This window comes from Neophocaena asiaeorientalis, unplaced genomic scaffold, assembly GCF_003031525.2.
Source record: "Neophocaena asiaeorientalis asiaeorientalis breed wild unplaced genomic scaffold, Neophocaena_asiaeorientalis_V1.1 scaffold761, whole genome shotgun sequence".
NCBI lineage: Eukaryota > Metazoa > Chordata > Mammalia > Artiodactyla > Phocoenidae > Neophocaena > Neophocaena asiaeorientalis.
In genome coordinates, this window is record NW_020174818.1 from 657,193 (window position 1) to 678,392 (window position 21,200).

The window sequence follows — 21,200 nt, forward strand, 5'->3', positions numbered from 1 at the left end:
GGACCCCCCCCCCCCACAGAGGGACCCTTCCCTCCAGTGTACTTGGAGGAAGGTTGGCTTCTTCTGTCCTTGCTGAGCGCTATGCCCTCACCAGCCAGGCTGCCTGCACATAGCCCGCGCTGGAATTGAGCTATTTGTAGTGAGGTGGATGGACCTAGAGTCTGCCATACAGAGTGAAGTAAGTCAGAAAGAGAAAGACAAATACCGTATGCTAACACATATATATGGAGTTTAAGGAAAAAAATGTCATGAAGAACCTAGGGGTAAGACAGGAATAAAGCCACAGACCTACTAGAGAATGGACTTGAGGATATGGGGAGAGGGAATGGTAAGCTGTGACAAAGCGAGAGAGTGACATGGACATATATACACTACCAAACGTAAGGTAGATAGCTAGTGGGAAGCAGCCGCATAGCACAGGGAGATCAGCTAGGTGGTTTCTGACCACCTAGAGGGGTGGGATAGGGAGGGTGGGAGGGAGGGAGACGCAAGAGGGAAGAGATATGGGAACATATGTATAACTGATTCACTTTGCTATAAAGCAGAAACTAACACACCATTGTAAAGCAATTATACCCCAATAAAGATGTTAAAAAAAAAAAAAGTCAGAGGCCTAGCTGCGGACCAGGCTCCCGGGCAGCATCCCATCCACCGTCCCTGAATGGGGCACCGCGGGGCTGGGCAGCAGGTGGTGCTGCTTCTGCCGCGAGCTCCTCGTACCACTTGCAGGGCATCATTTCAGCTCCTTCTGCACAGCAGACCCCTAGTGTTGCCTGTTACTTCCCGCCACAGCCCAATCCTCAGTTCCAAGCCCCTGTCCCCCAGGCTCTGGCCTCCCCAGGTCACAGCCGGTAGGGCCGAACTGGTTAGCACAAGGCTTAGCGGTGTGCTGCTCTTGAAAGGAGTGACCACTGGCTCTTGAGGGCTCAGTCAAGCTACCGCCTATGGCACTTGGCTGGGGGCATCATCACCCTCCCTGCCCCCTCCATGCCAGGGCAGGAGCAGACCTCAGAGGTCCAAGTCTGGTCCCACTGCGCTTGGTCAGGGGGCTGGGGCCAGGAGAGAGGCCTTGAACTTCAGGCCTTGGGGACCTCGGTCTCTGCAAGAGGCTTTGCCCTTGCCCAGCCCATGAGGCTATCCTGGACCCCCAGTTGTCTCTTTTACAGCTGTAACCGCTGCTTCGTGACCCCACCCATGTACTCCACAGCTGCCACAATCCCCCATTGTGCCCCTAAGTAAACAAGCCTTGGACAGAATAAAACTGTTATTGTAGGATCAACATATAGGAGCCCTATTTGGCTGGGATTTGTTTGGGAATGGATAAACTACCCCAAGCAGGCCTCACACCCTCTGAAAAAATCCTCCCCTGACCCTGAGGTATTTCTAGGCCTGTCCCAAAAAAAGGCCCTAGGAGGTGGTGACAGGCTTAGGCAGGATTCTGTAAGGACCTGTCACACTGGGACTGGGAGCCGCCCACTCCCAGAGACAAGGTGGCCTTCAAGCCCCTTCATCAGGGAGGCCTTCTGCGACCGCACCCAGCCCCCAGCCCCACCCCTTGTCATCCTTCCATGCTCTTGTGACTTGAGAAATTCCCCTTTGTGGGCACATTGAAGTTGCATATAAAAATTATGTGTTTATCTCATTGATGGCTTACTTCCTCCTGGACTTCTAGCTCTGAGTGGGTAGGGGTGTGTTTTGTTCACTGCTGAATTCCCTGAGCCTGGTGCAGGGCCTGGCACATAGTAGGAGCTCGTAAACCTCCGTGGCTGCATGAATGAAAGTACACAGGCTCTGCCGGTTGGCTCTGCGTGCTCCTTGAAGGAAGCACCACGGTTTCTGGTACTGTGCCCCCAAACCTTCTGGGATGGTATAAGGCTCGGTGTCTTCTCCGGGCAATGATTAATTGGGTGTGCAGGACAAGGGTGTCTGTGCTGTAGTGCCCACGTGGTGTGCAAGCCTAGAGCACCCCGCCCAGATGTACCCATTGTGGGAGCAAGGGATGCACGGCTGGGGGGCCACCACCAGGTGCCGGGGCCTCCTGTGCCTGCCTTCCTAAATGGGCCTTTCCGGAGGGCGCAGGCCTGGGGAGGCCACTCCTCCCCTCTGCATCTGTTGGTCAGTGTCAGGGTCCGACAGCGTGTCAAAGCACCAGGCCCGTTTGTTTACTGGCCAGCGTGCCTATTGTCCTTGAATATGTCTCTTTCAAGCTGAGGGTCAGCGTCACTGCAGTGCCATCCCTCAGAGGCCATGCGGCTGTGTCTCTGATCCTGGGTGTCCTCCAGGGACACCTGGCCATTTCTCTCAGGAGAACAGCCCATCTCTGGGAGACTGTCTCCATCACTCAAGGACTCTCTGGGCTTCTCTGTTGGTGACTCTCGGGGTCCCTGTCTCTTAATGAGACACCTCTGACCCCTCAGGCTCTGGCTCAGGGTGGCTCGGTTTCCAGCTCACCTGGTAGGGGGTGGAAAGGCCAGGGCATGGGGGAGGGGTACACTCACTTATAAAGGAACTTACTGGGTTAGTTCCAACTGTGGGGTTAGGGTCCTCAGTGGGGCTTCAGGCCACCCAGTCCAGCCTCGCAGCTCCCCCAGGCCAGCCCAGCATCCTTCCCTTGGGGCAAACTCCCTCATCAGCCCCTCCTGACCAGCCTGTCTTCTGCAGCCCACCTCTTCTCAGCTCAGAGACCCTTTTCTAGAGTCACTCCCTCTGTTTCCCCTAGCAGAGTCTGTCCTCCAAGTCTGGCGTGGTGCCTACAACTCTGGTCTCCTCCCCCCAACTCATGGCCAGCATCCCCCAGCCCAGGTCAGCTTCCCCAGGGCCCCCGCCCCTGTCATGGGCAATATACGTGGCTCCCCTGGCCCTCCCATCCTGAGCCCCAGAATGCCCTCCCCAGGTCTGGCCCAGCTCAGTTGCTTCCCCCTTCCCCCACCCTACAGCCCTGCCCACCGTGTGCCCCCCAGAAAAAGCCTTCAGCTGGGGGAGGGGTCCGGGTCCCCTCCCCCGCAGCCGCCTGCCGTGGGCAGCGTGCTCAGCCTGGCGATGTGGTGGCCGCGGCTGGGGGGGCTGTCTGGACACAGGCCCCTTTGTGCCCAGCCCAGCCTGGCTGCTTGGTATGTGGCTCAGCTGCTCCCAGATCCTCACCCAAAGGGGAGAGGGGAGGCTTGGGAGGGGCTGGCGCTAGGGGGCCCTCAACTCGAGCTCCCTCTCAGTGTCCCACCTCTCAGATGTCGTTAGCAGCTGCTCAGGTGGGCTGGTGCCCCTGGCACAGTGTGCTGGGGGGCTGGTGAGGGAGGCCGGCTTAGCACCCTCCGGTGGCCGCTGCTCCCTCTCCCGTCCTCTGCCAGGCCTGCCTGCAGCGGCTGCCAGCAGAGGGGAAGCCCAGGGTGGGGTGGGGGTCTGGAGGGTCCGTGGTGTCCCCACTGGGGGAGGCCCAAAGGGTCAGGCCCCACGCGTGCAAATGCCTTGCTGATGGTAGCTTCTCTCCTGTCCCCGCAGAATGGTGCTGTGCCCAGTGAGGCCACCAAGAAGGACCAGAACCTCAAACGAGGCAACTGGGGCAACCAGATCGAGTTTGTACTGACGAGCGTGGGCTATGCCGTGGGCCTGGGCAATGTCTGGCGCTTCCCGTACCTCTGCTATCGCAACGGGGGAGGTAGCCAGCGGGCACAGGGCAGGGTCCACCCACGTGGATAGAGCCCACCCCCCGGGGCCCAGCCGCCCCCTCCGCGGCACACACTCCAGACAGGCTGGCCTCTGGCCCTGATGTCCTTTGCCCCCATCCCTGGCTTAGGTACCCTTTACCTAAGGCGCAGCACCCCCGACCCTGGCAGCCTGCTCCCTCGAGGGGAGGAGAGGTAGAGAAAAGCAACCCAACCTCCCAAGGCTCCCTGTTTTATACTGCCTGTGTTTCAGCAGCCCCGCACCCAAATGATTCAGGGATATTTGAGGATCTCATTGACTAATGTGTGTGAAATTGCTTGGTTAAGCCATCAAATCCCACCCAAACATGGCGGCTCTGGGCCCTGGGTTTGACTCAGAGCAGACTTCCTGGGAGCCTCTGTCAGGTTCAAAGACAGGTGGTGAGCAGTGTGCCTCAGACTTAGGCTCCGGCCCAGTGCGTGGCACACCCTCCTGGGGGCCCAGCCAGTTGCAAAGGTTTTGCTGTCAGTTCTGAGCAGGAAGAGGGTGGGATTTCCCCAAAGCCGTCCTGAGCCAGCCCTCTCCCCGCCCACCAGGCGCCTTCATGTTCCCCTACTTCATCATGCTCACCTTCTGTGGGATCCCACTGTTCTTCATGGAGCTCTCCTTCGGCCAGTTTGCAAGTCAGGGCTGCCTGGGGGTGTGGAGGATCAGCCCCATGTTCAAAGGTGAGGCCTGGGTGGGGTGCGCCCGCGCGCGCACACACACACATACACACACACACACACACACACACACACACACGGGCCTCTGGGGACCATGCTGACTCACCCATCTGTATAAACACTGCCAACCCCTATGGGACACTGGTGTTAACCTGAGGCCCACATCAATGGCCAAGGCCATGGACACATGCTGGGATCCATGTTTACTTGGCCTCCACGCTCTCTTCCTACCACATTCATACACAAAGGCCCTTCGCCCCCCAGCTTGCCCCTGCCAAGGCCTTGAGCTGCCTCTTTTGTGGCACTCCATGAAAGCCTGCCTCTCACGCCCTTCAGAATTAGCCTTGCCTCCTTCAGCTAGACGTGTGAGGCTGCTCCTGCCGCTCTCCTCCCCCAGGTGTGGGCTACGGCATGATGGTGGTGTCCACATACATCGGCATCTACTACAACGTGGTCATCTGCATCGCCTTCTACTACTTCTTCTCGTCCATGACGCCCGTGCTGCCCTGGGCCTACTGCAGTAACCCCTGGAACACGCCCGACTGCGCCGGCGTGCTGGATGCCTCCAACATCACCAATGGCTCCCGGCCTCCCCCCCTGCCTGGCAACCTCTCCCACGCGCTCAACCACACCCTCCAGAGGACCAGCCCCAGCGAGGAGTACTGGAGGTGAGGCCCCCAAGGGACCTGGGCTTCTGGGGGGGGGACCCCTGGCGCCAACACTCAGCCCTCGCCTTGGCCATCAGGCAACCGTCTGCAGCCTCGGGAGGGTACCAGGAATGGAGGGGGCCAGAGGTGCGGGAAGAGGTACAAGGAGTTCACAGCCTGGTTCAGGAGGGGCTGACGCTCACACAGTGGCAGCGAGGGAGAGAGGGCTCCAGCAGTCAGACAAGTCTGCAGAGGAGAGTCAGGGAAAAGGGGGGTGGCTTCCTGGAGAGAACAGCACGAGTGGAGGCCCTGGGTCCCAGCTGAGCAGGGGCTGGTCCTGAGCCTGAGGGGAACCTGTTGTGATGAGAGTGACAGGTGTGTGGGGAGCTCACGGGCCGTGAGGTAGCCTAGGAAGGAGCACCAGCCCTCTTGGAGAACTCACAAGAATGAATCACAGACCTAATGCTGCGGAACAGAAGAAGCTGTGAAAGTTTCCTGAGCCCAGGGCTGTCCTCATCAGGCTGTGCTTAGGAAAGATAGCCTGGCACCACTGTGCTCCGTGGTGACAGAGAACGGAGTCACGGGGCTGGCTGAAGGGAAAGCTGCTGCTGGAGATGTTTGGAAGATCTTGTCCCAGCTCGGTGGGTGTGATGGCACAGCAGGACATCCTGGAGGAAATTCCCCATGTCCTGTTGGGGAACACATGGGAAGAGGGCTTGGTGGACTGGTGGGTAGGCGTCGTTCATTCATTCCGCAAACATTTATGGCGTCCACCCTGCCGGGCCTTGTGTGCCCATGGGGTATGAATGGCCCTGAGCCCCTGCCCTCAGAAGTTCACAGTCCAGGGTGGGAGATGGGTAGTTACCTCTCTTAGGGGCAGGTGCCTCAGTGCAGGTATATTCAGGGATGTGGTCGGTACAGGAGGAGCTGATCAAGAAGGCTTCCCAGAGGAGGGACGGAGACATAGGAGGGATTGGGAGAGACGTGAGCAGGTGAGCCAAGGCCAGGAGGCGGCAAACTGGAGCTGGGGTCGGGGGCAGGTGAGACACTGAGTATTGGGACAGAAGAGGCCAGAGACATCGTAAGGTACAGAGCTTTTCATGCCAGGCTGAGGGTTGGAGGATTTCTCCACAATGTGATGGAGAGCCGTGGGTGAGTGGCCGAGGCCTCAGTGATGCTTGAAGTCCTAGCAGGTCAGTATCCTCGAAGCCCAAGCCCAGTGCTCAAACCCTGAGGGCCCAGCTCCCCTGTGCCAGCCTCTGTGCTGGGCTATAGACATTCAAAGATGGTTAAGATGTGGTTACTGCCCTTGGGGCTCGTGGTGGAGACAGCAGAGCTGTTGCCTCCCAGTAAGGGGCGGGAAAATTTACCTCTGGGCAGCCTAAGTCATTCAGTCATAGGACAGGTCATTTCCTGAGCTCCTAGTAGGTACCAGGCACAGCACTCAGAGTGGGGACAGAGCAGGGAGTAAGAAACAGACTCTGCCCATTTAGGTATTCTGCTATATTTGAGGCATGGTGTGGACTGGGCAGCTTGATCTAGACTGGGGGTGAACCTTCTGGAAGTTCCCAGAAGCACAGTGCTCCGCCCATACGCCGGAGATGCTCCAGAAGCTCTCACCCCAGGGGCCGTCTGCCAGGGATTCCCCGACGGGTGGGTCCACTACAGGGCAAAGCTCACAAGATTTTATCCAGTGCAATTAGAGGGGGATTTCCCTCAACGAAAACTAGCCATGGGTCAGGAGGTCCACAGGGTGGCCAGCTCAACTCTACTCCTCAGCCGGGGCTGGAGCCGGGCATCCCTAAGGAGCTGCTTGTCCCAGGCAGTACTCCTTCCTTGAAGGATGGCTCCCTGCCGCCCCCTCCTGGAGAGCCTGGGGAAATGACCCTTGAGAGGGCTGCCCCAGAAGGCGTCAGCAAGGAGGTGAGGCGAGCAAGCACCCCCATTTCTCGGGCAGCTACTATGTGCCAAGCATATTCTCTTACATGATATTATCCCTGTTTTTCAGATTCAGACTTATGCTCAGAGGTTAACGAACTAGGCAGCAATGCTGTGTCAGGATACACATGCCTCTCTGTGCCTGGTGCCTAGTGTGAATTAGGCCAATGATACTCTACAGGCATTCTTGGTCCACACTCTCCAGCGTCCCTCCGGAAAGCTGCACGATCTCATTTGAGCCCCACAGCAACGCTGTTAGGTAGTGGGTGCAGGTTTTATAAAATATTCCCATTTTACAGGTGAACAAACAAGTCAAAAGAAAGATTAAGTGACTCCTCTAAAGCAAGAGAAGCTCCCAGGGCAGATTTCTGAGCCCACGTCTGCCTCTTGCTCACCGTTGGGCCCACAGTCTTCCCCTCCTTCACCACCCCTTCACAACCTTGTCTTACAGTCCTCTGTGTGCTGGTCTAACGCCTGCTAGGCAGGCCCTAAGCTCAGGACATGCCCTCTCATCTCCCCAGCAGACACCTGACACCCAGTGGGACTTGGATCCCAGCACCCCTCTCCTGGTGTCTTCATGGCAGCCCCGGAGCCACACAGACCTCACTCAAATCCTGGCTCTGCCACTTACCAGCTGCGTGGACTTGGGAGGTCACCAAAACTCTCTTAAGTCTCAGCTGTTCATCCGTTAAGCGGGCGTGGTTACGACATCATTCTTGTTGTTATAAAGATGCGACATAAATCACTAGGAACAGTGATGGGTGCTCAGTAAGCACAGTGATAGCCACTGCTGGAGATGCAGTGAAATAGATTAGGGTGTCCTGTTTCCAAGGCATTTACCATCTGGTTGGGGAAATTTAAAAATAATGCAGAATAATTCCAGAGATGTTATGCGAGAGCCAACTTGTAAATATGTGGGGTTCCAAAAGTTTTAAGGTTAGCTGTTTGATCTCAAAAGCACATAGTCCAAAACCAAAACAAAACACTAAATATGGTACTATAAAAAGGTAGGTAGAGTTCATTATTTAGTTCCCAGGCTAGCCTTCTAAACTCTTTAAGCCCTCGTATTATATGCTGGACTCTTGCAATAAAAGATAATATAAAGCGCTACCAGCTTAACAGGTGTAATTAGCAAAGTTTTTAAAAAGTCTTTTGAACAAGAAATGGTTTCTTTACTTTGAACGCTGTTGCTTAAAGTAAAGCGACTCTCGGCTGTAGCAGTAGGACCCGATGGCTATTCTGGAAGGCAGAGCCTCCCAACACGATGCGCCCTAAATAGTGTGCCAGTCCAGTGGCGCTTGGGCAGCCCAGAGTCCCCAGCCCTGCTGCCTTACTTTGAGGGACCTTGTCGATTTGCCCTTACGGGCCCAAAATATTTTTTCTGCATGCCGCGAAGGGAAAAGGATTGGAAAGCACAGCTGCAGGGGTCCAGGAGCCTCTCCTTGGGGGGAACCTCTCCATCCCTTTGTCTTTAGTTCCCCCGTGGACTAAGAGCCTGGAAAGGTTCCAGCCCAGGGCGTGGCCCGTTGAATGAACCAGCGCTACGGCGGGAGTTGGACAGGAGAGGGGCGTGTTGGACACCGCCCTCTGCAGGTCACAATGTGTACGGCGGCCTGGGGGAAGATTGGAGGCAGAGGAGGGAGGACAAGGTGCTTGCAAGTCTTAACAGCCAGGCAGGCTGACCAAGCAAACACCAAGTCCCAGGCCTGGCAACATTGTCCCATGAGGGGCCGGAGTGACAACCCCTCGCAAGGCATTAAACATGTTGTCATGAGGTTTGAGAACTGATTTGGAAAAAAAAAAGTAAAAATAGCTAAGACTAGAGGACAGCCTATGAGCTACGCTGAGAGACCCTTGCTGGAGGAAGGGAAAGAAAGGAGACTGTATTTACCTAAATTTCTCTACAAATTATCCTAGGTTGGTGTTATGATGCCCATTTTGCAGATGAGGAAACTGAGGCTCAAGAGTTTGTCTCTTGCTCATCACTTCTAGCCTGGACAACTCCAACAACCAAGCCAGTTCCCCTCCAGGTTCTCCCCTTTATAGTTCTCAGTCCATTTTCCATCACGTGCGTTCATTCATGCATTCAACAAATATTTATTGGGCACTGCTCTGTGCCAGGCACTGTGCTAAGCACTGGGGGATACAACAGTGAACAAAACAGACAAAAACCCCAGCCTTCAGAGGGCAGATGACAAACTAAATAGTAGAATGTACAGTGTGATAGAAAGAGATGTGCTGTGGAGGAAAATATAGCAGAGAAGGGGGTAAGGTGTGCCAGGCTGGGGCCAGGGTGGCAGGTTTAATCAGGTGTGCCAGAGTAGGCTCCTTTGCAAAGAGGACACCTGAGTGAAGCCCTGAAGGAAGTAAAGAGGGCGGGAGCCACGTGGACAAGCCCAGCTGCATAATTTGTGGGGCCCACTGCAAAATGAAAAGATGGGGCCCCTACTTCAAATGAATTAAGAATTTCAAGATGACAATGGCAGGGCATTAAACCAAGCACAGGGCCCTTCTAAGCATGGGGTCCTGTGTGCCTGCACAGGTCTCACACCCATGTGGACATGTGGAGATTTGGGGAAAGGGGACTGCAAATAGGGAATAGCATGTGCAAAGGTGGGAGCATGCCCGGCACATTTAAAGAACAGCAAGGAGCCCAGTGCAGCTGGAGCCAGTGAGCAAGGGGGAGAGCAGGAGGAGAGGAGATCCGAGAGATGGCAGGAGGTAATGGATCATGTAGGGCTCTGTAGCCACCGTAAGGACTTTGGTTTTTCCATGGCGAGAGATGGGAGCTGCTGCAAGGCTTTGAGCCAAGGAGAGACCCTGAGAGTGCTCTTCTAAAAACCCTCCAGAAGCTTCTCATTGTTCTCAGAATAAAATCCAAACTTCTCAGCCTTGACTTCGCAGCTTCTCTTGGTCTGGTCCCTTCCTATCTTCATCCTTCTTTATTCCCTTCCCTCTTCTCCTCCAGCCTTCCTGAGCTACTGACATGCCCAGGCGGGGCTCTGCTGGTTCCTGACCCCTGTCCTGCTGCGTGCTATTCCCTCAGCCTGGCATACACTTCCACTCCTCTTCACCCACCTCCTCCCCATCCCTCGAACTTTGGCTCAAGCTTCACCTCTTCCAGGAAGACTTCCAGTGTGCTCCTCCCCATGGGGTTGAGGCACTCCTCCTGGCAGCACCCACAATGCCTGATCCAGGTCTACATGCCCAGCATCTAGCAAGGGCCTGGCACATAAACGTCCAGTTGATTGAAAGAGCACAGCTGGCATGGCACAGGGCGCCAGGAAGAGCCACACATACGTAGGTTCAAGTCTGGGCCTGCGTGCTCTGGAGCCCCCATCTTTACTCAGTCCTCCACTGCCTCCCTCTGTTCATCAGAGCTGGAGGACTAGTGTGAGTGAAAAGATCACAGAAGGCTTCCTGGAGGAGGTGACGCCAGATAGGGTGTGTCTAGTCTGGAGGAGAGGGCATTCCTGAAGGGAGAAACACACAAGCAAGGGCCTGGGCTGGGTCTGAGCAGGGACAGGGAGACCTTCACACCCAGGGGCTGAAGAGGCTGGCCCAGGACCAGGGTGTGGCCTGCAGGTGCCCTTGAGGGTCCCGGGAGAGGAAGCAGGCAGAGGGGGCTGGGCCTGCCGGGGCTGGCGCCTCACAGACGCTCCCATCTCACATCAGCCGGCTGCTGGGACTTCGTGAGAAAGGAGGGAGCTGCCAGACTGGGCCCTGGCCTTGGGAGTTTGTTGCTGGGTGGCGGGGCTGGCCATCAGTGACAAAGTATCCCCTTTCCAGGCTCTATGTGCTGAAGCTGTCAGATGACATCGGAAACTTCGGGGAGGTGCGACTGCCGCTCCTTGGCTGCCTGGGTGTCTCCTGGGTGGTCGTCTTCCTCTGCCTCATCCGAGGGGTCAAGTCTTCAGGGAAAGTAAGTACCCCTCCCCCAGCAGGGTCTGTGCCCACCCAGAGATATCCTGCCTCCCCTACCTGGGTTTTGTGTGTGGAGGGGTGGGTGGGGGAGTGATGAAAGGATATGGGAGGGGAAGAGGGACCAGAGGACCAGTGGTGGTTGAGGGGGCAGGAAGAGCCCAGAGGAGTCCAGCAGGGCCCCTCTCGCACCCAGGTGGTGTACTTTACGGCCACATTTCCCTATGTGGTGCTGACCATCCTGTTCATCCGTGGCGTGACCCTGGAAGGAGCCTTCACGGGCATCATGTACTACCTGACCCCACAGTGGGACAAGATCCTGGAGGCCAAGGTGGGCTGTGGACGGAGGGGGACCTAGAGGGCCGGGGAGAGGCAGGGAGGTGCCAGCCCCTGACCACAGCTCCTCACCGGCCCATCCCTCCCGCAGGTCTGGGGGGATGCCGCCTCCCAGATCTTCTACTCGCTGGGCTGCGCGTGGGGCGGCCTCATCACCATGGCTTCCTACAACAAGTTCCACAACAACTGTTACCGGTGAGACTCTCCCTTCCAGCCCTGGGGCTGCCCCCAGTTCCTACCCTCTCTGCAGCCTGACCCCGGCTCCCCCAGACCCACCAGGTCCAGTGCAGCCTCCTGGCCCACCAGGGCCCTCCCTTCCATTCACGGCCTTGAGAGCCTGGCAACGCGGGGTCCGGGTCCAGTCGTTGCAGAATGGAGAGAGCTTTGGCAGAAGAGAGGAGAGGTGAAGGCGGTGATGCCCCAGGGCTCTGTGAGGACTCAGGAGCCTCAGGCCCACTTAAAGAGGCCCAGAGCAGACCAGAAAAGAGATTGGGGGCACCTTTGTTCCTAGAACTTTCTCTGTCTCCAAGTCTCTTGGCCCAAAGTGGGCAGGGGGACCTAAGGTGCGTGTCCTGACTCTGCCTGGTTTCCTCCCCATCAGGGACAGTGTCGTCATCAGCATCACTAACTGTGCCACCAGCGTCTACGCCGGCTTTGTCATCTTCTCCATCCTGGGCTTCATGGCCAGTCACCTGGGTGTGGACGTGTCGCGCGTGGCAGACCACGGCCCGGGCCTGGCCTTCGTAGCATACCCTGAGGCCCTCACCCTGCTACCCATCTCCCCGCTCTGGTCCCTGCTCTTCTTCTTCATGCTCATCTTGCTGGGGCTGGGCACTCAGGTACGAGGTGCAGGACATGGGCCTGTGGCTCGGGGAGGGAGGAGGCAGGGGCGGAGGTCGGGCCCCTGCTCTGATGGCTGTATCCTGCAGTTCTGCCTCCTAGAGACGCTGGTCACGGCCATTGTGGATGAGGTAGGGAATGAGTGGATCCTGCAGAAAAAGACTTATGTGACCTTGGGCGTGGCTGTGGCTGGCTTCCTGCTGGGCATCCCCCTCACCAGCCAGGTAAGAACCGAGGGAAAGGCTAGGCCAGAGTTGCCAGGGTATGGGGCTTAACAAGGGGGGAGCGTAGCCTCGGGCACTCTGGACTCAGCTGCCCACTGGCCTGCAGGCAGGCATCTACTGGTTGCTGCTGATGGACAACTACGCGGCCAGCTTCTCTTTGGTCGTCATCTCCTGCATCATGTGTGTGTCCATCATGTACATTTACGGTAAGTGCCCAAGCTTACGTGGCCTCCCGTGTCCCGGCCCTTGGCCTGCCCACGCTGTCCTGCGGGCCTGCTGACCTCCCTCTCTCCAGGGCACCACAACTACTTCCAGGACATCCAGATGATGCTGGGATTCCCACCGCCCCTCTTCTTCCAGATCTGCTGGCGCTTCGTCTCTCCAGCTATCATCTTTGTAAGTTCCTCAGTGGTCCCTCCCCTGCTGCCCTGTGGCAAGCGTCCTTCTCTTGGGAACCGGCAAAGGGAGAGCAAGAGCCCATCCATCTGGCCAGAGCTCCCCATGGAGGCTCCACACCCACAAATCTGACCACTGGGGGTCCGAGCAAGGTTGCATAGAGTCAGACAGGTGTGTGGAGACTCAGAACCACCCAGGCCCTGGCCTTGGGTTAGGAAGGGAGTACAGGGCCGTTTATTTGAAGACAGTGCCCAGCTTCGGAAGGGTTAAGCAGGCTGGCAGCAGCTGAGAGCCGGCCCTCCCTCCCTGGTGTTCCCGCCTGGCATTCCCAGAGGAGCCTCGGGAACCATGATTGACAGTGGTGTCAGCCTCCGTCAGCCTCGCTGAGCTCCTGTCTCCAGTCCCTGATAGCCAAGGTGCTCAGAGTACTCAGGGCATGTGGTGTGAATGCATGTTGCAGAAGCAGGCTGTACAAGTCAGATGTCAGCTCAGGATCCGGGACACCCTCGTAAGCCTTCCAGGCACTGGAGTGGGCCGGCTTGGGAGGAGGGATTCTGGGTTTCCACCAGTATTCAACACCTGGGAAACTCCCATCAGGGAGCTGAAATGGTGGAGGGAACTCCCACCGCGGCCGGGAACCATATATTGAGTCATGTGATACAACTCTCCAAGGTATCGTTATGATCTCCACTTTACAGATGAGGAAACTGAGGCACCGAAATGTTAAGTAATTGATCCAAGGCTACACAGCTTCTAAGAGGCAGAGCCCTCATGCAAAGCAGGTAGTCTGATCTGGAGCCTGTGTGCTGGGCCCGTGCTACACTAGAAACAAGTGCAGGAGGAGGGGTGGTCTATGGACTAAAAACCCTCTGATTTTGCTCCTTTAGGCTCAGGGTGAGAAATGGGGGGCAAAAGGGATTTGCTAGTGTAATGGTCCCTCCACAGAGAAGAGGCAGAGCCATCTCTGAGCGACGGAGGGGTCAGCCAAGTGGCCAGGGCAGGGTCCGGAGTCGTGCCCCCGTCATGCCAGCTCCCGTGTGCCACAGAGGTCAGCACCGGATTTCCACTGTGGCTCATGTTTCTGAATAAAAGGCCCCTGAGGGCTGAGGCCTCTGTCACATGGGGTGTGGGATCTTCCCGAGCCTGGCGCAGGCACCAGCTCTGGCCACCGGCCCAGCTTTGAAACAGGAGCAACGGAAGTCTCCTGTAAGGGGTGGGAGGAGGGGAGGGTAGATGCCAGCCAAGCGCCGTGCCCTTGAGGGTTGTGGCTTTGGCCCAGGGCCTGCCCCAGGGGAGCTCATCCTCCACGGCTCCCGGGAGGCTGCTGCCCTACTCGGAGACCCAGGGCACCGCCCAGGCAGGGCAGGAGGCAGGAAGGGCCCTGGGTCCAGTGTCTCCACGAGATTGAGTCAAAGCCGGCAGCGCCCTCTCTGTGCCCAGAAAGCCAGGCTGGAGCCACCTTCAGGTGAGGATGCCAGGCTCTGTGGACACGTGTTTCTGAGCTGTTGGTTTTCTTTGGGGGCTTTACTTCTTTATATTGCTGAAAAGGTCTTTTTTTGACAAACTCCATCCTTCTATCAGCTCAAATAAAGAATTTATCGGGACTTCCCCAGCGGTCCAGTGGTTAAGACTCTGCCTTCCAATGCAGGAGGCGTGGGTTTGATCCCTGGTCGGGGAACTAAGATCCCACGTGCTGTGGGGTGTGGCCAAAAACCTAAAAAAGAATTTTTTTTTAAAGAATTTATCCACACCTTAGATCAGGATCTAATTCCATTCAGAAAACTTGCTCTAAGCTCCTGTGTGTGCAGCGTCCTAGGAGGGGCCCACCCACCCCTGAATGGATATGGGTCTTGCCTTCTAGAATTTGGTCACCCAGAAGGCTGGAGGGGCCTGAGCTCCAGGACACAACTGAGGGCTCAGGGTGGATGCTGAGCCCTCCTGGCAAGTGGCATCCACTGCCCCGGCTCCTCTGGGTGGCCCATGAGCCACCTGCCCATCTTTCTGCTAACTTTAGTTTTTTCGTTACTGGAACCCCAGGCTTTATTTCCCATGTCCCTCATCTCTTTCCAAAGCGGTTCCCGAGAGCATCCCCAGCCTGGCACTCATGATTTCTAGCCTTTGGAGCCTCCCCAGGCTGTCTGTCACTGTCTCCACAGCCACAGACTGGCAGGACTTTGCCCTTTCCTCTCCCCCATTACTCCCACCTCCTTGCATAAGTCAGTTCAGATCAGCACACGAGATTGTGCCAGGCACTGTGCTGGGCACTGGAGACCCAGAGCTGATGCAATCCCAGGAGCTCCCAGGTCTGGGGGAAACACCCATAAAATGCTTAGTAGATGGAAAATGCCACTAAAGCCCTTTCAGGAAGAGGAGACTGGAAATCAGTGGAGGCTTCTTGAAGGAGGTGGCATTTGCATAGGGTTTGACAGAGGAAGATGCAAAAGAGGATCCTCCACAGTAAGAAGGGTGGGAAACGCTGGGTGTAGCAGAGACACTGAGACAGTAAGTCCAGAAAGATAAGCCGAGGTCTTGATGTGAGGCGGAGAAGGCCCTAAAGGCCAGGGATTTGGCCTTGCTTCAGCAGGCAATGCAGGGCCATTGCGAGTCTTTGAGCAGAACTGACTTCCAAGGGCCACGGCAGCTGAGTGGCTCCCTGGCTGGTTCAGGATTATGCAGAAGACAGACCTCTCCCCTTCCACCGTGGCCACCTGCCCATCATACCCTGGACCCCTGGTTCCGTCAGCTTCTTCCACTACCCAAACGTTGACGTCACCCCCGCCCTCCCCAAAATGCCTCTTTCTAGTTTGGGAAACTGGAGAGGGAGGGAGGGGGTGCAGATAGGAGGCCTGAGGCCTGGGTGGGGCTGGGCAGGACTCACGCCCACTCCCGTCCCCCACTCTCTGCAGTTCATTCTCATCTTCACGGTGATCCAGTACCAGCCAATTACCTACAACCACTACCAGTATCCAGGCTGGGCTGTGGCCATCGGCTTCCTCATGGCTCTGTCCTCTGTCATTTGCATTCCACTCTACGCCCTGTACCAGCTCTGCCGCACAGATGGGGATACCCTCCTCCAGGTGAGGGGTGGGGGCAGGGGGCAGCCAGGTGAAACAGGAGGGGGTGGATGTATGGGGCTTCAGGGCTCCCTTCTGATGACCATGCCCACCCCGCCCCCAACCATGCCTACCTCTCCTGCAGCGTCTGAAAAATGCAACCAAGCCAAGCAGAGACTGGGGGCCCGCCCTCCTGGAGCACCGAACGGGGCGCTATGCCCGCACCATTCCACCCTCTCCTGAAGACGGGCTTGAGGTCCAGCCGCTGCACCCAGACAAGGCCCAGATCCCCACGGTGGGAAGTAACGGCTCCAGCCGTCTGCAGGACTCCCGGATATGAGCACAACTGCCGGGGGAGTGCCCCACCCCCGCCCCGTGCTCCCGCCACAGAGACTGGGGAGGCGGTGGACAGGTGTCACCGCCTGCCCCTCCACGCCCGGACCAGGGCGGCTCCTGTCACCTTGGCCACCACTGCTAGCGTGGTCATTCGTGCTCGTGTCCCTAGTGTTTACAGGTCCTTTGGATGCCAAGATGGCAGCTGGGGGGCGTGAGTGATGGGAGGGTTGCTGGGGGGCCCAAAGCACTTTGGAGGGGTCTCAGGCCAGGTCCCCAGAGGCAGCTGGACTTTATGTGGCCTCTGATGCCCCCACACGTTGCCCTGAGCTAAGGTTCCGGGTGGGCCCCCTACCTGTCCCCCTCCCCGAGCCTTCAGCCTCCTGACCAGTGTTCCTGCCCCCAGGAGCAGACCCCAGCCTCTGCCCAGGCAGGTTTGGATCTTCCTACCTGGAGGCAGGGTAAGGGGCTAGGGGGCGGTACAGTGTTACACGTCAGGCTGTAACCCCAGCCCTGTTTGTCTGTGTAATTATTTTTGTAAAAATTGTATTATCTGTGGTTGCCACCCCCTTGCCCTTGGCCTCGGGCCCAATCTGTCTTCCAGGCCTGCCTGCACCTCACTCAGCTGCTCTGGGGTCTCTGCGCCACCTCCCAGCACTGGCTGTAGGGCCAGCCAGCAGAGGCCTATGACCCAACAGCCTGCCCAAAGAACTCGTTTCTGGGGAAAGGGGTGGGGTGATGTTCAGCAGGAGGCTTGAGCCCAGAGCCCTGGAGAAGGGGACCCTACGTGACACCCCCTTGCCCTCCCTCTGCCAGGCTAAAGGCCCAGTCTTCCCAAAATGGGCTGCCCTTGTTCACGTGCCAAATGACCCCAGCCGGCGTGCCCCACCCCCTCTCTGGAGCCAGAGCTCCTTCCCCCAAGCCCTGCAGTATCCGTTTGTCCGTCCTCTGTACCCCTCTGTGCAGTGACAACCCCAGAAGAGCCGCCTCTAATCCTCTGTAGCAATAACGGTGCGCCGCCCACCCCTGCCCATCCGTGCACCACTAGGATTTTAAAGTCCATAGATTTTAATGAAGTTTCTATTCCTGTCTCTGAGCCGCTGCTGTGCTTTGTCTGGGTCCCCCATGGGGACGAGAGTCAGGGCTGGGATGAGACCTCTTCTTGCCAGGCCTTTGAGGGATGCCTGGGAAGAGAAAGGCCAGAGGCTGTGATGGTCAGGACCAGACACCAAGGACCAGGCAAGGGGGTAGGGTGAGGACCAGACAGACAGGCAGCCTTGGAATCCCGGTGAGGGCTCATCCAAGACTAGATCTAAAGTGGGCTGGGCCATGGCAGCTGAGAGGTGTCAGCAGCAGACAGGGCGAGTTCCAGCAGAAGCGGAAGTCTCCTTCCTGCCCAGCCCTTCAGGTTGGGGCCTGGGGCGCCACACTGGACATCGGAGTGGAAGCTGGCCTTTTTCTGGGGCTGCACTGAAGCTTCCGTCCCCAGCGGCAGGTGGTGGCCAGGCCTTGAGGTTTGGGGCAGCGCTCCAGAGGAGGAGAGGGCAGGTGGCACTGGAGAGGCCTGGCCCAAACTCCAGCAGCCCCACGGAAGCAAGGCAGTGGTCCGAGGCCCTGGCTGGAGGACTCCAAGGGCTGCAGCCTGAACAGGAGGGAGTAGCTGTGAGGGGGCCATGGCCTGACGCTTAGCCCACCCCGTCCAGCTGTCCACCTGCTCTGGTTTACCTGTGACCGGGGGAGACACAGGAAGGCGTCAGAGGTGCCCGCAGCTCCTGTTGCATGGCTGCCTTCTGTTCCTGTAGCTCTGGAGGAGAGGTCTAGCTGAGACACAGCACTCGGCAATTCCAGGGTGTGTGTACAAGAGCGGGACAGGGACAGGAGGCTGGGTGCTCTGGGGCCTGCTCAGGGTCCTCACCTGCCAGGGTGGGCTCTAGGGTTGCCTCAGAGGGCCAAGGGGTCCCTGTATACTCCTCTTCCAGGCGGCGCTGCAGGGAGAGCTGGCTCAGTGCCCAGCCTTACGGCAGGGGCGGGGTGGGGCGGGGCAGGATGCAGAGGCCAAGATACCCATGGTGGGGCCCAGGAACCACCCCATGCAGCCTCCTTATCCCAGCCACCTGAGGACACTCCTGAGAGGAACACCAGCCTCCCTGAAAAGCTGAGCTTGGCAAGGTAGTGGCAGGCCCGAACCCAGACATGGGGAAGAGAAGGAGGCAAAAGACCAGGGGCAAATCCAGCAGGTTAATCTAAAACTGCCGACCTTGGACTTAGGGACTCAACCAGAATCTGGATTCACACGTACGGTGTGTGTGCATACAGGAGAAATGGACAGAGGAATCACACAATCTTTGCACACACATACACACACGTGTATGTGGATCTCACACACCAGGTGAGAGACGGGTGTGTCTAGGTTCAGCAGAAGGGCTCTGAGGGTGGGGAGGCCCAGGGCTGCCGCTCACCTGCAGGATGGCAATCTCCCTCTTCAACTTGCGACACTCCTCCTCCAGGAGGGCCCTGGGACATGGGGGAGTGCGGCACCGGCAGCAGTGCTGCAGGCCCGGGTCACAGCAGAGCCCGCCACACAGACCCAGCCTCCAGCCTTACCAGGAGTTCCCTCTAGGCCCTCCTTTCTCAGCCCACCTCTCCCTCTGCTGCCCAAGTGCAATCCCAGCACGGCCTTGCAGCCCCGCCGGCCTCTTCCAGGGCAGGACGTGTCCTCTCCTAGCCCGCCTCCCAGCGCCCACGCTGGGGGGCCCCATTCTCTCTTCTTTACGACAGTATTGGGCCTGCAAGTCCTCCTGCCTCCATTCTCCCCCAGATCACAGCCCTTCCCCTGTTTAAAAGACTCTTCTGTGGTCCATCTCTCTCCCACACCCCAGGATAAAAGTCCTCAGGCCAAGGCCCCTGCTGGCATCCCTACTTGGCTACTTCCTGGCAGCAACCTCACCAGCACCCTGCCCCTTCCACCTCTCAGCCCTACTCTCCTGGGTCTCCCCATCAGGTATGCTGCCTCCCTCCTCCTTCCTCATAGTCCCAGTACGTTAGGATCCATCCCCCGTCCCACCCTCCTTGTCTCGACCCCCACTGCACACACTCAGGGGCCTCACCGCAGGTATCCGGCAACCTGGTCAACGTGGGACACGTTCAGTTGGTCCTTGATGACGCTGAGGTCCCTGTGACAGCTGCTGGCAGATGAAGTCAACATCACTCTCCCGTGTTGCTTCACCCCAGGCCTTCAGGACACAAATGCCATTTCTCCTAGACAATTTTGTGTGTTTTCTCACAAAGGCAACATAAGATGGTACTAAGAGGAGGAGTTCTGGAGCCTGGGTTTGCAAATGGGCTCTGCCACCCTTCACTGTGTGTGAGCTTGGACAAATCAATCATTCGTTCTGAGCTTTAGTTTCCTCATCTGCAAAATGGGGACGTCACCCACTTCCTAAGGATGTGTGACAAATAAGTTGCTGCCATTCAGTGATGAACACGCTGCTGCTCATTTATCTCGTGCAGTCCCCAGCCCTCTCTAGCTCAGCCCTTGCGGCTGTTCTCCAGGCCAGAGGAACAACGGACCATTGGATGAAGCCTTTCCTTCCACCCATGTCTGCGTGTAGTGCTCCCTCTTCCTGCAAAGCTCTTCTCTTTTCATCTGTCTGGAAGTTTGTTCCTCATGCTCTAAGACCCAGATCAAACCAAGCTTCCAGGCTTGGTACATGTCTCCTGGGCCTGCAGCCCTCATGTGCTGATCCCTACAACAAGTGGCTGTAGAAGAATCCAGTCCCAGACCAGGAGCTCCTCCATACCGGCAGGTGGGACCCGCCAGTTGGCTGGGGTCTCTGCCAAGCGGGAACAGACCCCTCCTTTCCTACCACTATACCTGGGCTCACCAGCTCTCAGGCGGAATATCCCCTGCTCTGGCAAATCACGCCTGGGCTCCTCCAAGGCAAAGCGCAGGACCCCGGGGCTATACTGGACCCAAGCCTGGGTCTGGTCCCTGCAGAAGGTGCACACGGGGGACACTCAGGGGCTCCTTCCAGGGAACCACAGGAAAGGCGACCCTGGCCCCTTGTCAATTTCAGGGCTAGCCCATCTGAGTTCTGGAGACAGGGCCCTGCCCCAGGTCTGAGGCTCCAACCTGCCCTCACAGATGGCCTTCCCGCGGAGACCTTGGAGCAGCTGCCGCAGTTCCTGGCGCACGAGGTCTCTTAGGAGGGGCGGTGGTGCCAGAAGGGAGGAGAGGTCAGAGGTGGGGCGCGAACCAGGGGCTTGGAAGGATCGAGCCTCTCGGAGCAGTGATCGTAGCACCACCACCTGCAAGGAGAGCTGGGACCCCTTGCGACTGCGGGGGAGAAGTAAGGGGAGGAAGGGGAGCTAGGGGAGTGAGGGGCAGTGCAGAGTTAAACTGGTAGCCAGAGCGCTGGGCGGACAGTGAGATCCGACAAGAGCTCGAAAGTTACCGGGCAGAGCCAGGGACCCGGAGGAGATGAGGAAATCACCCAAGTCGTGGGACAGGCCTGGAGTGGGGCCCACATTCCCACGCCCCACCTCTGCCCGCAGCTCCAGGCTCAGGTCCACCGTCGTCTCCCCTAGAATCCTCTTCACTTCGGGCCGCTCCGGGAGCGGAACGTGCTCTTCCACCAGCTCCCACAGCGGCGGAGAGTCCCCAGGCATGGCCTGCCCGCACCGCCACCCCACAACGCGCGGACTGCCGGACAGCAGGTCGGAGAGCTGGGTTACTGGGAGACAGCGCGTCTCCCAGGGCCGGGCACGCCCACACACGCCCCACCCCTTCCTGGTCTCACATGCCACGCCCCCAGCCTGTCGCTCGGGCCATCCTCTCCCCAGCCCCACCCCGTTCTGCCGCCCGTCCCTACGACTAGAGTTGCCCGGTGCAGAGCCGCCGATCTCTGGCGCCTTCTCTTCTACTGGCCGACTCTCCGTGGCCGGGTACTCAGGAGCCAGGCCGCGGGACTGGGACCCTAGTCCCGCCTCTTCCGCGCGACCGTCACCCGGGAAACGGGGCCCGCTGCCCCGAGCCCCTCCCCCATAAGGCCCCGCCCCCGCCCATTCCAGGGCGGTGCCGGCTCGCGAAGCCCAACCCACAGCCGTGGTAGGTGGTTTTGGAGTGCGAACCATCCACCCCGCCCTGAT

The 21,200-nt window shown here is 58.1% G+C and overlaps 2 protein-coding genes across 16 annotated transcripts in view; one reads left to right on the forward strand and one right to left on the reverse strand.

The window, feature by feature from the left end:
• SLC6A9 (solute carrier family 6 member 9) overlaps nt 1-17,148 on the forward strand; it is a 30,372-nt gene extending 13,224 nt beyond the window's left edge. For 2 of the 7 annotated variants that reach the window (XM_024760371.1, XM_024760377.1), the window contains 12 exons: nt 3,496-3,652; nt 4,236-4,367; nt 4,762-5,032; nt 10,739-10,871; nt 11,067-11,201; nt 11,298-11,401; nt 11,808-12,045; nt 12,136-12,270; nt 12,377-12,476; nt 12,566-12,666; nt 15,573-15,743; nt 15,865-17,147. In XM_024760371.1, the coding sequence (XP_024616139.1) occupies nt 3,496-3,652; nt 4,236-4,367; nt 4,762-5,032; nt 10,739-10,871; nt 11,067-11,201; nt 11,298-11,401; nt 11,808-12,045; nt 12,136-12,270; nt 12,377-12,476; nt 12,566-12,666; nt 15,573-15,743; nt 15,865-16,059 (1,872 nt within the window). In that variant the 3' untranslated portion in view covers nt 16,060-17,147. Of the gene's footprint in view, nt 1-2,719; nt 2,803-3,495; nt 3,653-4,235; nt 4,368-4,761; nt 5,033-10,738; nt 10,872-11,066; nt 11,202-11,297; nt 11,402-11,807; nt 12,046-12,135; nt 12,271-12,376; nt 12,477-12,565; nt 12,667-15,572; nt 15,744-15,864 lie in introns of those variants that run through there. The other 5 variants (XM_024760372.1, XM_024760373.1, XM_024760376.1 and 2 more) reach the window with 5 other exon arrangements.
• Nucleotides 17,105-20,867, reverse strand: CCDC24 (coiled-coil domain containing 24). Of its 9 annotated transcripts, none has more exons than XM_024760385.1 (9): nt 20,595-20,867; nt 20,185-20,372; nt 19,927-20,043; nt 19,160-19,237; nt 18,512-18,566; nt 17,968-18,037; nt 17,778-17,848; nt 17,506-17,694; nt 17,105-17,236 (listed from the first exon to the last, which is right to left on the reverse strand). In XM_024760385.1, exons 1-9 carry the CDS (start codon nt 20,718-20,720, stop codon nt 17,105-17,107), a joined length of 1,026 nt encoding a protein of 341 aa, XP_024616153.1. In that variant the 5' UTR covers nt 20,721-20,867. The 9 variants fall into 9 exon arrangements, with proteins under 9 accessions (XP_024616153.1, XP_024616157.1, XP_024616154.1 ...); XM_024760389.1 differs by having other exon boundaries at nt 17,116-17,236; nt 17,778-17,856; XM_024760386.1 differs by lacking the exon at nt 17,105-17,236 and having other exon boundaries at nt 17,299-17,694; nt 20,185-20,360.
• Between the last annotated feature and the right edge of the window lie 333 nt (nt 20,868-21,200).